General features: G+C 34.9%; 1 protein-coding gene across 19 annotated transcripts in view; it reads left to right on the forward strand.

Annotated features, from left to right (window-relative positions):
* EHMT1 (euchromatic histone lysine methyltransferase 1) overlaps positions 1 to 13878 on the forward strand; it is a 315365-nt gene that overhangs the window by 161494 nt on the left and 139993 nt on the right. For all 19 annotated transcript variants that reach the window (XM_056823296.1, XM_056823283.1, XM_056823287.1 and 16 more), the window contains one exon: positions 7534 to 7714. In XM_056823296.1, the coding sequence (XP_056679274.1) occupies positions 7534 to 7714 (181 nt within the window). The remainder of the gene's footprint in view (positions 1 to 7533; positions 7715 to 13878) is intronic.

Below are 13878 nucleotides of genomic sequence, written 5' to 3' on the forward strand. Positions count from 1 at the left end.
AATAATGGGAAGTAAAAATTATGGCTGTGCAAATAATTGAACAAAGTGAAGGTACAGGTCATTGGTATTGTAGAGGTCTAGGAACTTTGGAAGCCAAGTATTATTTGAATTAATTTCATTTTTGTGTGTGTGTGTGTGTGTTTTTTTTGTTCTGTCTATACTTGTTTGCCTTCCCTAGTGTAAATTAAATTTTCCTAACCAAGACCTAGAAAATACATCAAGGTTTTATCTATGAAATTAGGCTTTTTGTTATAAGTTTCTTTTGGAACTGAATTATGTGTTCACCAGCAGATATTCATTTAAGACCTTACTGTAAGGTCTTACTCCCAGGATCAATTATAAAATCTTGGTTGCTTTTAAAGCCCTTCATAATCTACCCTTTCTACCTTTCTGATCTTCTTACTCTTTCATCGACTCTATGTGCCCTGTAATCCTTTGACATTGGCCTCTTGGCTGTTCCATATATAAGACACTCCTAACTCCTAGCATTTTCATTAGTAGTCTCTCATGTATGGAATTCTGTACTTCCTTAAATCCATGTTCTGGCTTCTCTTGACTTTTGTCAAGGTCCAGATAAAATTGCATCTTCTTCAATAACCCTTTTCTCCTCCATAATATTAGTGTCTTCTCTCTGTTGATTTCATTCCAGTTTTTCCTGTGTATTATCTTATTTGTTTATAATTGTTTTCATGCTGTCTCCCTCATTACATTGTATACTCCTTGAGAGGTAGGACAGTTTTATTTGTCTTTTTTTGTCCTTTTTGGGGGTGTGTGTGTGCTTTACAGCACTTTATACCTGCTGCATAGTGGGAACTTCATAAATGCTTATTGACTTTTGGGAGGGAGAAGATGATTCTTGATGAATAAGATAATATTTATGCTCAGGGAGTTTACAGTCTAATAGATTAATATGTAGTGATTTAAGTGTAGATGAGAGAGAAATCACTCAGGTTTTGGAAAAGCTTCAGTACTGTGTCAATAGCATAATTAATAAGATATTTGCATTTTGTTTTATTAATCTTCATATTTGCCATTTATCTAATATTTGGACCTCTCTAATTTCTCTATTTTGTCCAAGGATTTACTTTAAATTTATATTCAACTTCAAAAATAAACCATAAATATGATTTTGTGCCAGCTGGGTGACATAGTGGATATAGTGCTGGGTGTGAAGTCAGAAGGACTCATCTTCATCATTTCAAATGTCTTCAGACACTTTTACTAACAGTGTGACTGGGCAAGTCAGTTAATCTCATTTGTAAAATGAACTGGAGAAGGAAAGTATCTTTGCCAAGAAAACCTCAAATAAGGTTATGAGGAGTTGGACATGAATGAAATAATTGAACAACATAAAGATGGAATATAATTATCATAAAGATGGCTTTCTTAGTTTCCACATTTTACTAAAAGTTCAGCTTTCAGAACATCTGAGAATTCTGATTCTTCCTTGAGTTTAGTTTTCTTTATCTATCAAACTGAAAAAGATTGTGCATATCCTTATCTTGTATTGTATTTGAATTGATTTGACTTGCTTCAATTATTTAGGTATGTTGTAAAAAACTTTTTGATTATAATAGTTTTTCATTTTTAACAATTTTTTTCTCCCTAGAACTGAACTTTTTCAATTAAGAAATATTTATTAATTGCCTATTTAATGCCTAGTTCTTGGGATTCACTTTCCATTTGGAGAGAGAGTGTGTGTGTTTTTGTGTGTGTGTGTGTGTGGTCTGTCTGTGTCTCTGTACGGGTCTGTGTCTGTGTGTGTCTGTGTGTATGTCTGTCTTTGTGTTTGTGTCTATGTTGTGTGGGTGCTCCCATAAAATAAGTTACAGTTTATAATTCTGTGGTGCTTTAAGGGTTCCAAAACATTTTCTTCATAATTTCCCTTTTAACAGCCTTATTAGGTAGGTAATAATGAAAACAGTGCACAAAAATGAGACCATAATATGAGATAGTATATACTTAGTTGATAAGCATATGATAAAAGCTTAACAATATTACACGTTATTCAAAGGAGGGAATAATCATTGTGGGCTGGGTAGTTTACAGGCTTTGGGTTTTGAGATAGATTTTGAAGGATAAGTCCTCATGACAAAAGTTTTTTCTAATTCTACTTTATATATCCTATAGCATTTTGTGTCCTACATCTAAAAAAGCAACCAGTAATTATTTGTTAGATGAGTCTCATAGGGGAGATACTGAGGAACACAGCTTCAAACATAGGCTGACTAGAATTTCTTTTGAGGCAAAAAGGAAAGGTGAGTTTGAATGGATTTGAATAGAATATAGAATCATAAGAGTTCAATTTGATTAGATATGTATGGGACCTTAGCAATAGGATCTACCCCCATCACCTCCTCATTTACAAATATGAAGACACACTTATTGAGACAAAATGGCTTTTCCAAGGTTATACAAGCTAGTTAATAGGAAATTCCTATCTCAGTGTTTAGTTTGTACTTGTTATTTTCAGTTTAGTATTTGATAGTTAAGGACTACTGTGTGGTACAGTGGATGGAGTACTGGGCCTGGAGCCATGAAGTCCTGAGTTCAAATCCAGATGCAGACACGAATAACTGTGTGGCTCATGACAATTCACTTAACCCTGTGTCCCTCAGTTTCCTCATCTGTAAAACAAAGTGGAGAAGGAAATGGCAAACCACTCCAGCATCTTTGTCAAAAACCTCCAAATGGGATTATGAAGAGTCATATGTAACTGTAATGATTGATCAACAGTAATTTGATAGCTCAAAGTGTTCTAAAAGTTAAATTACCTTTGGTGATTTTCCAAGTTAAAATGTAGTAATAATTATAACCTTTAAACTTTCTATGAGGACTTTTGAGGGTTCATCACATATTAGAATCCTTTTTATATTTTTTTCAATCTTTCGTCTTATAAAATTTAAAAGGATTATAGTTTTAGAGCAACTCCTTAAGACAATTCTGAATTTTTCTGTACAGTCTTTTGCCTGGAAAGTAGTTTATGTTTGTCCTAGCTGATACTAAATAAAGTTGGTACCTATCCCCTTTCCATGTCAATAGTACATATCCCCCAAAGTAACACAGATACCTGTATTACTCATTGAAGATTCTGATGGAAAGATGAATGAGGAATCATTGGTATTAATCAAAAGCAAGTATAAAATTTATTATAAATAATTTTTATCTCAAATAAAATTAATTTAAATTTTATATGCTCCAAGATCCAAATGTCCTAGAAATGAAGCTTTTCCTACCCTTGTTTGAAATTAGATATAAGTTTGTTCTCAATGTGAAAGCATTTAAGTGTTTTGTTATGGAATTAGAACTCAAAAGCAAAATGTTTTTTGAAAAAAGTAATCTTGGGAGACTTGAAGCATCAAGGAAACTTCCTGAGAGATTACTCAGGGTTTTATATTATCCACTAATTGGGTCATTTAGTTAGTGTGGATGATTGAGATAACTTCATAATAAGATTTAATATGACCAGTTAACATCTTACTCACGCTTCCTTGACCCCAGATACATTAGAAAACAGATAGATTTATGGACAGACATGCATGCAGACATCTCCAACCTCTCCTTTCCCCTCAAATATATACATAGATGTGCACATCCTTTTCATACTCATTCTGACTCATTCATTCATATATACCTACATATATATATATGTATATATATATACACACACACACACATACATATATACATATATATGTATATATATATGTACAATAACTAAAGATACCATGAATGGGTTGGCATGTGAAACTAGCTAGGAATGGAGGTAAATGGATTAGTTGGTAAAATTAAGGTTGACTGTAAGTATACAAGGAAACTATATAGTGGTTGGATAAACATAATATTCTTTGAAGCAGCATAATTTAATTGAAAGATCATTGAACTATTTTAAGTTAGAAACAGTGTTTCACCATTTATTAGCTTTGTGACTCTGGGCAAATCATTTAATTTTAATGAGTCTTGTTTTCCTGACCTGTAAAATAAGGATAATAATACTTTGCTTGCCTACCTCAGAAGCTTATTGGATCGACATATGTGATAATGGATATGAAAATGTTTTGTGAACTAGATCAAAGTACTATGCCAGTGTCAGATAGTATATTTATTTTAGTATTTTATTATTTAATTTAAATACCACTCCTTTTCTTTCTGCATAATTTCCATGACTGTTTTTTACTTTGTAGCTGTTTTTGTATTTATTTTCAGGTGCCAAAGGACTTTTTTTTCCCATTTATTCTTTTATTTATTTTTTTAATAGTATTTTATTTGATCATTTCCATGCATTATTCATTAAAGACAAAGATCATTTTCTTTTCCTCCCCCCCCCCCCCAGCCGACGCGTGATTCCACTGGGTATCACATGTGTTCTTGATTCGAACCCATTGCCATGTTGTTAGTATTTGCATTAGAGTGTTCGTTTAGAGTCTCTCCTCTGTCATGTCCCCTCAGCCATTGTAGTCAGGCAGTTGCTTTTCCTCGGTGTTTCTACTCCCTCAGTTTGTCCTCTGCTTATGGATAGCGTTCTTTCTCCTAGATCCCTGCAGATTGTTCAGGGACATTGCACTGCCACTAATGGAGAAGTCCATTACATTTGATTATACCACAGTGTATTAGTTTCTGTGTACAATGTTCTCCTGGTTCTGCTCCTTTTGCTCTGCATCACTTCCTGGAGGTCGTTCCAGTCTCCATGGAATTCCTCCACTTTATTATTCCTTTTTGCACAATAATATTCCATCACCAACATATATCACAATTTGTTCAGCCATTCCCCAATTGATGGGCATCCCCTCGTTTTCCAATTTTTGGCCACCACAAAGAGCGCAGCTATGAATATTTTTGTACAAGTCTTTTTGTCCATTATCTCTTTGGGATACAGACCCAGCAGTGCTATGGCTGGATCAAAGAGTAGACATTCTTTTATCACCCCCAAAGGACTTTTTTAAAGCATCAAAGATCTCCTTATTTAGGCTCTTTTGAGTCTAAATGCCCTAACTGTTTTTTTGGGTTGGGGAGTCTAGACTTCTTAATTTTATCAATATTGGGCATTCCCAAGATAAAAGCTGGATTCATAAATGCAATCCAGTAATTCTCCTCTAACTTGTTGCTTGAGAGTGTTGCTTGGGGCTCTGAGTAGTCATGGTAACATGTATTACCACTAGCTTTGAAACTACTTCTTTGAGGGCCAATTTTCCTATGTCTAGACCACTCTTGGATATAATTGTCCAATTATAATTGTAAAAAAATCATCTTGTCATAATTTCTCCAATTTTCTTATCCATTTCTTTAAGCTTTTACAAAAGGTTGTTAGACAATTGCCTTGATGATTTTTCTTTTCTTTTCAACCCATACCATCTTAGAATTTGTACTATGTTTCTGTTGCAGGGCAGAAGAGCAATAAGGGCTAGGCAGTTGGGGTTAAGTGACTTACTTCACAAGGAAGTGTCCAAGGAGGAACCACCTAGGTGCCTTGATGGTTTTGATTTTGGATTTTGTTCATAATTAAGTTGAATTGGGAAGATATTAACTCAAATAGACTCCACAAATATAGATAATCTTTTTTTTAAAAAATATTCCTTGCCCTTTCTCCTGTTTATTCATTCCAAAACAGTCTGTTGTTAGCTAGAGTTGAAAAAAGGTTCAAGTTTCTCCATCCAGGCTCAGCTATCAAGAGACCTTTTAATCTGAAAGTCCTATATCCCCTTCCTCCAAAAGGAGCTTAGAATGTTTTTGGAGCAGATAAGGAAATGATTATTCCTAAAATCTTTGTGGTTTTTAACATACATTTTATGAATGCTCTATAAAGCCATCTGGAAAGAACAATTTTTCATTTGTGTAGCTCATACTAGCATCGCATGGTCTGGGTTAGGAATCTTGAGTCTCCTTGTTCTTTCTCTGATAAAGAATGTCTGGTTGCATTTAGTTTTCCTTAACAGTTAGTTGTTAATATATCTGGAAATAAAAGATGAAAGTATGGTATTAATAGGATCGAAGACATTCTTTTATCTTTCTTCTACAACAGTTGCTGGAATAAGTGAGTTTTAGAAGGTTACAGCCTCCTTCTGGACAGATTTAATGGTGACTAACTTATTTATCTTGGTGGGGGGGGCATATTGATGTGTGCTGTTATAAGGGTGGAGGGATTAGGAGTAACTCACCAGTTTTTGATCCTGAATATATAAAGTGTTATGCTTTCATCTTCTCAATTTGTGAGATATTATCTGTTTCTCAAGTAGAGGCTCCAGAATGTCTTATTTTTACTTGTGGTCATTTGAAATAAAATTTCCTATTTAGTATAGTTTTGAAAAACTTAACATACATAATTCTTCTTTAGCTATTTGATTTCATGACTGTTTTTCTATATTCTTTAGTACATAATTTAACTATTAATCCAACTGTCAGATCCCACTGTTCAAAGAGCACTGTTGTTTTTAATATGGGGGATACAAAAGAAATAAATGTAGTCTCTGTGTTCAGAGAACTTAAAGTTGAGTATGTATATGCAAGTGAAACTGCTTAAAGACTTTTAAACAACCTGTAGAAGAGTACAAATTTGTTTCAATGTCAAGCAAATATAATAAATGAAGCTTTTTGGAAGAGATAAATTTTGAGTTAATTTCAAAGGAAAGTGATATGTATTCTGGGTGAAGTTCATAGAAGTTTAGGAAAACAGAAGTAAACAGCATATTTAATTACATCTTGTTGGTTTGCTGTAGTGGAAAGTCTTGATTGGGGAATGATGGAAAGTTGGTATAGGTAAGGAGTTGGTAGAGAACCATAGAGGAATTTACATATTTTATGCATGATTGATAAGTAGAGTTTAGGTTCTTGAGGAGAGAAATGACAATGAGTATGGCATTTAAAGTTGGCTAATGGAATGTTTCCTTGTACTTTACTTTTAAGGGCATAGGGATACAGAAATGTGAAAGCACATGTGGAGGCTATAGTTGTGGTTTACACAGGAGTCTGACAGGTATAGACAAGGGGGCCCAGGGAATTATATAAAGGTAGACTTTGAAAGACCTAGTGATAGGGGCCAAATAGGATGAGGCTAGCCAGGATTGAGAATAGCCAAAAATCTAGAGAAAAGGAACTTTAGAGAAGCATATAAGTATAGTTATTGGAGACATTTGTAAACAATTGATAGTTGAAGCCATCTAAGGTGATACAGTTTTCCCAGAAGGTGATGTTAAAAATATTTTTTGGTTGTTGCCATAAGTTTTTTGTAATAGATTGTTTTTTTTTCTTTAAACATGTTAATATGCAACTTCTTTTTTCCCCCTTAAAGCTCTTTAGAGCAACATTTTCATATTATCTCTGTGTTAAAAATTATCTTTGGCCAAGAATACTTGTGTCATTGTTCCTATGCACAGTTGGAGCATTAGCAAATTCTCAGCCAAATTAGTTGGTGGTGCCCTCTTTGAATACAAATTATTTTCATTTGAGGGGACTGTGAAGAAAAACTAAACTTTTAAAATTGAGAATGTTATTTTAGTTACATTGCACTCTTAGTCATTAATTTTCTTTGTTTTGAAGCATGCAGCCAGTAAGGACCCCAGAGAAGTTCGAGATTCTAGAGATCATAAAGAATCAAAGGAGGAAAGCAACAAAAATGTTACGGAGTTTGGAAAACAGCAGCTTTTGCCCCCTCTCTCATCCCTTCATCAGTCGCTACCTCAGAACCAATGCTACATGACCACCACAAAGTCACAGACAGGTAAAGAGGGAACCCTTAACAATAACCCTTTGCTCCTTGAAATCTGTTCGTTGATGTATAAAATCTCTTTTCTGTAGAGCACAAGAGCCACAAAGAATACTTGATTTTCCTGCTCTTATATTGATTCTCAATTAATTTTCCTTAGAATTGATAAATCTTTTTATATTTACCTTTGAGATCTTTTATCAGTTTTTTATGCTTTATAGGAGATTGGCTAAAATACCCTTCAGTAAATTATCTTAATAAATTAACTAAAATTTCCTGTCTTTTAGCACTTCCTGTTTATAAAAGTGAAGATCTTAATTCCTAAAATTGCAGCAAAATATTGCTAGTTGGTAGTGAAAATTTGGATTTGTAGAATATTTTCAAAGAAGAGTTATTTAGAAGATAATGTGGCATAATGGAAGGAACCCTGGAATAGGGAATCAGGTATTTTCAGCTTCACACCCACATTCATCTACCTGTGTCTCAGGATCACTCTTTCAAATGAGTGCATGGGATTACTAAATTCCTTTCCAACTCTAGTTTTCAATTATCCTATGTCTTTTAAGAGCATACAAAAACTCAAATTAGGTTCAAAATGTTCTTTAAAACTGTGACTAGAGAGGCCATTAGAAGGCTTTTTGTTTCAGTGAATAAATGACTGATTTTGTGTAAGCTTGTAAATGTTTATATGAATACAGGTACTTATTGAAAGACTTAAGGGAGCTAGAAAAATATATCTTTACTGATTTTTAACTTCTTTTCCATATGTTTCTTTACATTATTGCTTTGTGATATATGTAAAGAAACAAATTTATCAAAGTTAAACTTCAATTCCTGTCCAGTCCTTATAGATTCCAAATTAATGGAGGTCTCATTTTTACTATTTTATTAATACCACATATTGAATGTACTATAAAGGTACTATTCTAGGGACTGTGTAGGAAAGAAGTATCATAGGGTTTGAAGAAGCTTGTAACCAATTAAACAGAATACCTTGTTTGTAACCATTGACAGAGTTAACTTAGTACTTTTGTTTGTAGTTTATTTAATAGTAGTTAAATTATTTTAACATTGTTGTTACTTTTCCTCAAAGGATACAATAGTTTTCTTTTATTTTTACATTACAGTTTTCTTATGATAAGATAGAAAGTCTAGTGATCATTGTAATAAAGAGAGTACTAGATTTGGAATCATAGACCTTGAATTCATATTTTGACGCCCTTTCACTAGCTATATGGTCTTGGGCAAGTTTTAGGCCTCAGTTTTCTCTGTAAAATAAGGGGTAAGATTCAATAATCTTGACGATTTCCAGCTCTATGTTCTAATATATCGAGTAAACTTTTTTTATTAAATAGATGATGGTAATAAAGCCAGAGTCTCATATTTATTCTTGTACAACTGAGTTACCTTTGTTCTGTTTAGTGATGTTGTTATGGGATTGTTTAAGGGAAAGAGACAAGAGGGAAACATCTAAATTTTTTAAGTTTATTGATGGGGAATGGTAGAGGAAGGAGGGTAACAAGGGAGAAGGAAAAGTTCTTAATCTTATCCCCAAACCTAAATTTCCTTAATGCTATCCTAATGGATAACTTATCTAGGCTGAATAAGTTAAGTTCCCCCCAAACAGAACCTCACATAACAGAGTCCAGTAAATGAGCCAAGATTCCAGAGGTAAAATCCAAAGAAGGTCCTGCAGAGAAGTGATATTTCTTCTATGGTCTTCTTTCTAGCTGCCAGCAACCAGTTCAAGCAGTTTTTCTCCTCTCAAGCTGGTATCTCACAAAGGGCCAGAAAACTTGTAGAAAGATGAAAATCACAGCTACTCCAAAAGCTTCACCCAGAAGTCTGGTTTCAATTGGGACCTTAGAATCTTGACCCAGGCTCTCATGTGATTCTGTGTCACATGTCCCTGTCAATCATTTTTTCAGCAAGAAGTCTTTGCTTACTACAGTGATCACAGATGAGTCTTCCTGCTTATGATCTAAATGCCTGTCTTTGGTCACATCAGACTAGACTGTATAGATCAGGAGTTCTCCTTTACCGATGTTGATTTTCAGTCTTCCTGATGAGTCAGTCAGCATCAAATATTGTAGAAGTTAAATTGCCTCAGGGTTAAGTGGGTGAACAAATGAATGAAAGAAATCCCATAACCTCGTTTCTTTCACTGTAGATTGCAGGCGTCATTCTAGTTTATAGGCTGAGCCCTTATCTTCCTGGTACAGAAGTACAGGTGAGGACCAAGTGAATTTTCTGAGCCCTTTTACCTAGCTAGTAACATTGATATGAAACAGTTTTTTATCTGTTACAAATTCCTTTACATTTTATCAGTTCAGTTTAGTCAACATTATTCAGCATATGCCCAACAAATCTTTGAGGTAGGTATTATTGAAGATATCGCAATGCATAATAAAACATACCTACCTCTAATAGACGTTATAATCTACATGCAAAGACATGGTAAGTATCTTAGAAGGCCATGTACAGAATCCATCCATTTCAGTGAATCTGTACCTGGGAAGATTATTCTAAGTACATTGTCCAATTAGATTGATAATCTCCAAAGTTTAATAAAAATGGTAGAAAAGTCAGCTTTTATCATGGTCAATTGCTATAGATTAGCTTTTTATGGTATGAGATATTTTGGTTCCTAATTCATCCACGAGATACTTGAATTGACTTCCCTTATTTAAAATATACATATATAGTTGTGATACATTTTATTTTAAATTCAAGAAACTGTCACTAGATGAATATCATGCCGTATATATATATACTGTGAACAAATGATTGAGCATATATACTATGTCCTAGAGCAGAGGTCCCCAAACTTTATACACAGGGGGATAGTTCACTGTCCCTCAGACTGTTGGAGGGCTGAACTATTAAAAAAAAAAACTATGAACAAATCTGTATACTGCTGTCTGGGATAGCGGAGGCTGCAATGCTAGCTGTGATGGGCCTATCACACCTTGCACAGTCCCATCACCGCCACCACCATACTATACTGGACACAGCAGTATACACATTGTGGAATCCCTTCCCCCAGATTGCCGCTCATCATGCTGACATCTTCCATTGTGCAGCCACATAATCCTTTGCGTGGTGCCTTGTTCTCATTCAGTTACTTTCAGAACAAGGCACCATGCAAAGGATTATGTCACCAGAAGTAGTATTCTATGTGAGTGATGCCACATTTTGCAGTGCCGCCACATACAGTGCTCTTCTCATTGACTACCAATGAAAGAGGTGCCCCTTTTGGAAGTGTGGTGGGGGCCGGATAAATGGCCTCAGGGGTCTGTAGTTTGGGGATGCCTGTCTTAGAGTGTCAATTCATTACTATTTGAAGAATGATACATAATGGTAATTAAGATCCTCAGCACATAATGAACTTGTACTGATAAAATTATCCTTTAGTAATACTTTATGTTGGAAAACCATTTGAAATTTCTGTTATTAATAATAGTCTATCATTTTAAAAGAAAATACAATCTTTTTGAGAAAGCAATTTGTGTTAGAGACATTTCAATAAAAATTCAGTCTGTTAGGTATCTGCCCACTGATGGTTGTATGTAAACTTCAGGCAATAACTAGTTCGCATCTAACTGGGAGCAATAGCAGTTAAGAACATCTAGTTTCTCTCTCTCTCTCTCTCTCTCTCTCTCTCTCTCTCTCTCTCTCTCTCTCTCTCTCTCTCTCTCTCTCTCTCTCTCTCTCTCTCTCTCTCTCTCTCTCTCTCCCCCTCCCTCCCTCCCTCCCTCATAAAGAGTAAGTGAATATATTACCTCCTTTTGATTGGGAAAATTTAGTCACAAGTGAGTTTCATCCTATGCCATAGACATGCCATGTGCAAGTAATTTTTTTTTGGAAATGAGAAAGATTCCTGAGTAATAAGAAGGAATGAATTTTATAACTAACTTAAAGACTAGAAAGAAAAACTTAAAAGATCTTTAATTTTAGCAGTACTAGAACCTATTCTCCCCTCAAACTGTCCTTATAGCTCTCCTCCTTAGCCAATCTCCTAGGAAAAAGCTCTTTACAGGTATTGCTATCTCTTCCTTTCTTTTTAGTACTCAACTCTATATCCTAGCTTCTGACCTCATCACTCAACTGAAACTTTTGTCTCTAAAATTATCAGTGATCTTTGGATTGCAAATTTTTTTTGTCTTGCCTGATCCTACTTATTCTCTCTTACATTTGACACTGATCTTGGATGCTCCCTTGTGGGATTTTATGACCCTCTTCTGATTTTGTGTGTGTGTGTGTGTGTGTGTGTGTGTGTGTGTGTGTGTGTGTGTGTGTACTCTGTTCCTCCTGTTTTCTTTGCTGGCATGTCATCTATTTTATGACCCCTAAATGTGAATAATCCTCAAAGCTCTGTCCTTGGTCATCTCTTCTCTCTAGGCTTTCCTTTAATGACCTCATCAGTGTCCATGGGTTTAATTATCATATAAAGACAGATAATGATCTCTAACATTTATATAGTGCTTATTGTGTGCCAGGACTGAGCTACACATGACTCAGATCTGGGCGTCTAATCCCATTCTCTCTCTGAGCTTCATTCCCACCTTACCAATTGCCTCTTGGACATTTCAAACTGGACATCATCCCAGAGACATTTCAAATTCAGCATGTCCACATAGGAACTAACTCATCCTTCTTTCCTCCACCACTATTCTTCCAAATTTATTTATTTCTTGTTGAAGATACCATTATTTTCCTGTCTTTTGAGTTCATGATCTCAGCTTTATTCTTCGTCCTTTACTTTCACTGACTGTACATATCTAGTCAGTTTCCAATTCGTTCCATTTCTATCTGCAATGTCTCTCACATCTGACTTATTTTTATGTATACAGCCACCATTTCAGTTTGGGCCCAGTTTCTTCTTGCCTAGATTACTACAAAAGCCATTTAATAATTCTCCCTCTTTCAAAGATCTCACTATAACCTGTCCTTCATTTAATTTCCAAAGTGATTTTTCTTAAACATATATCTGTCCATGTCACTCACTCCCTCTTATTAAAAATAATTTAAGTGGCACTCTTCTGTCACTAAGATTAAATCAAATTGCTATGAAATATTTTTTTAACTCTATAGAGTTGTAAAACTCAGTGCTAGACTATTTTTCCAGTCTCATCATTTGTTAATTCCCCCTCCAGTACTTTACGGTTCTGCCAAACTACTTTCCATCTCTTGATTCTGTGCCTTTGTACCTCACCCCTTTGCTCTGACTCCTTTTATCTCCTCTTTCCCTCTGCTGCTTAAGAGGAACCTTGTGTTCCTTCAAGGCTCAGCTTAGACACTATCCTTTACATGAAACTTTCCCTAATTCTTTTGATTGCTAGTGCTCTCACCTCACTTCTTCATTATCTATTTGTATTTCTCTTCATATTCATTCTGGGTTAAATTATATGCACTTCTTTTTCCTCATTAGAATATAGACATTGTGAGTATGGATTGTTTCGATGTATTTATATCCATGACTAATACAATGCTTGACTGGTAGTAAGTACTTGATAAATGTTTATTGGCTAATTGGTTGGTTGTGTGACAATATACCCCTCTGATAGTTGTTACTACAAGGAATAACCAGTTAGGAACTTTCTTACCTCAACTTGTTAACCTATTCAGATATGTATTCAGATTCAGTTTAACTGCTTTATTATTTATAGAGAAGTAGCATCTGGCACATAGTGAACACATAACAAAGACTTGTTGGTTGGTTGATTGGTTTTTATAGGAAAGTGTGCTTTGACTTATAAATAGGTATCTTGTACTTAGTAGTCACTCAGTAAATCTTTATTGAAAATGATACTGATGAAAATGAAAGGATTTTAAAGGTTAATAGTCTTTGTTTATTTCATTGAAACTAGATTGCTTTTCTCCGACTCAAACGTTTTCCACACATACACACACACACACACATCCTCTTTCTGTCTTTGAGTTGATACTTACCTATTGGTTCTAAGGCTGAAGAAAGGTAAGTGCTAGGCAAGTGGGGTTAGGTGACTTGCCCAGGGACTCACAGCTAGGAAATGTCTCAGGCCACATTTGAACTCAGGACTTCCTGTCTCTAGGCCTGGCTATTTATCCAGTAAGCTACCTAGCTGTTCCCATGGTTAATCTTGCTCTTATTTGAGAAAATGAGCTCTCTTAGCAAAATAGATCACTTCCTCCATGCC

Source organism: Monodelphis domestica, chromosome 1 (genome assembly GCF_027887165.1).
Source record: "Monodelphis domestica isolate mMonDom1 chromosome 1, mMonDom1.pri, whole genome shotgun sequence".
NCBI classification, from domain to species: Eukaryota; Metazoa; Chordata; class Mammalia; order Didelphimorphia; family Didelphidae; genus Monodelphis; species Monodelphis domestica.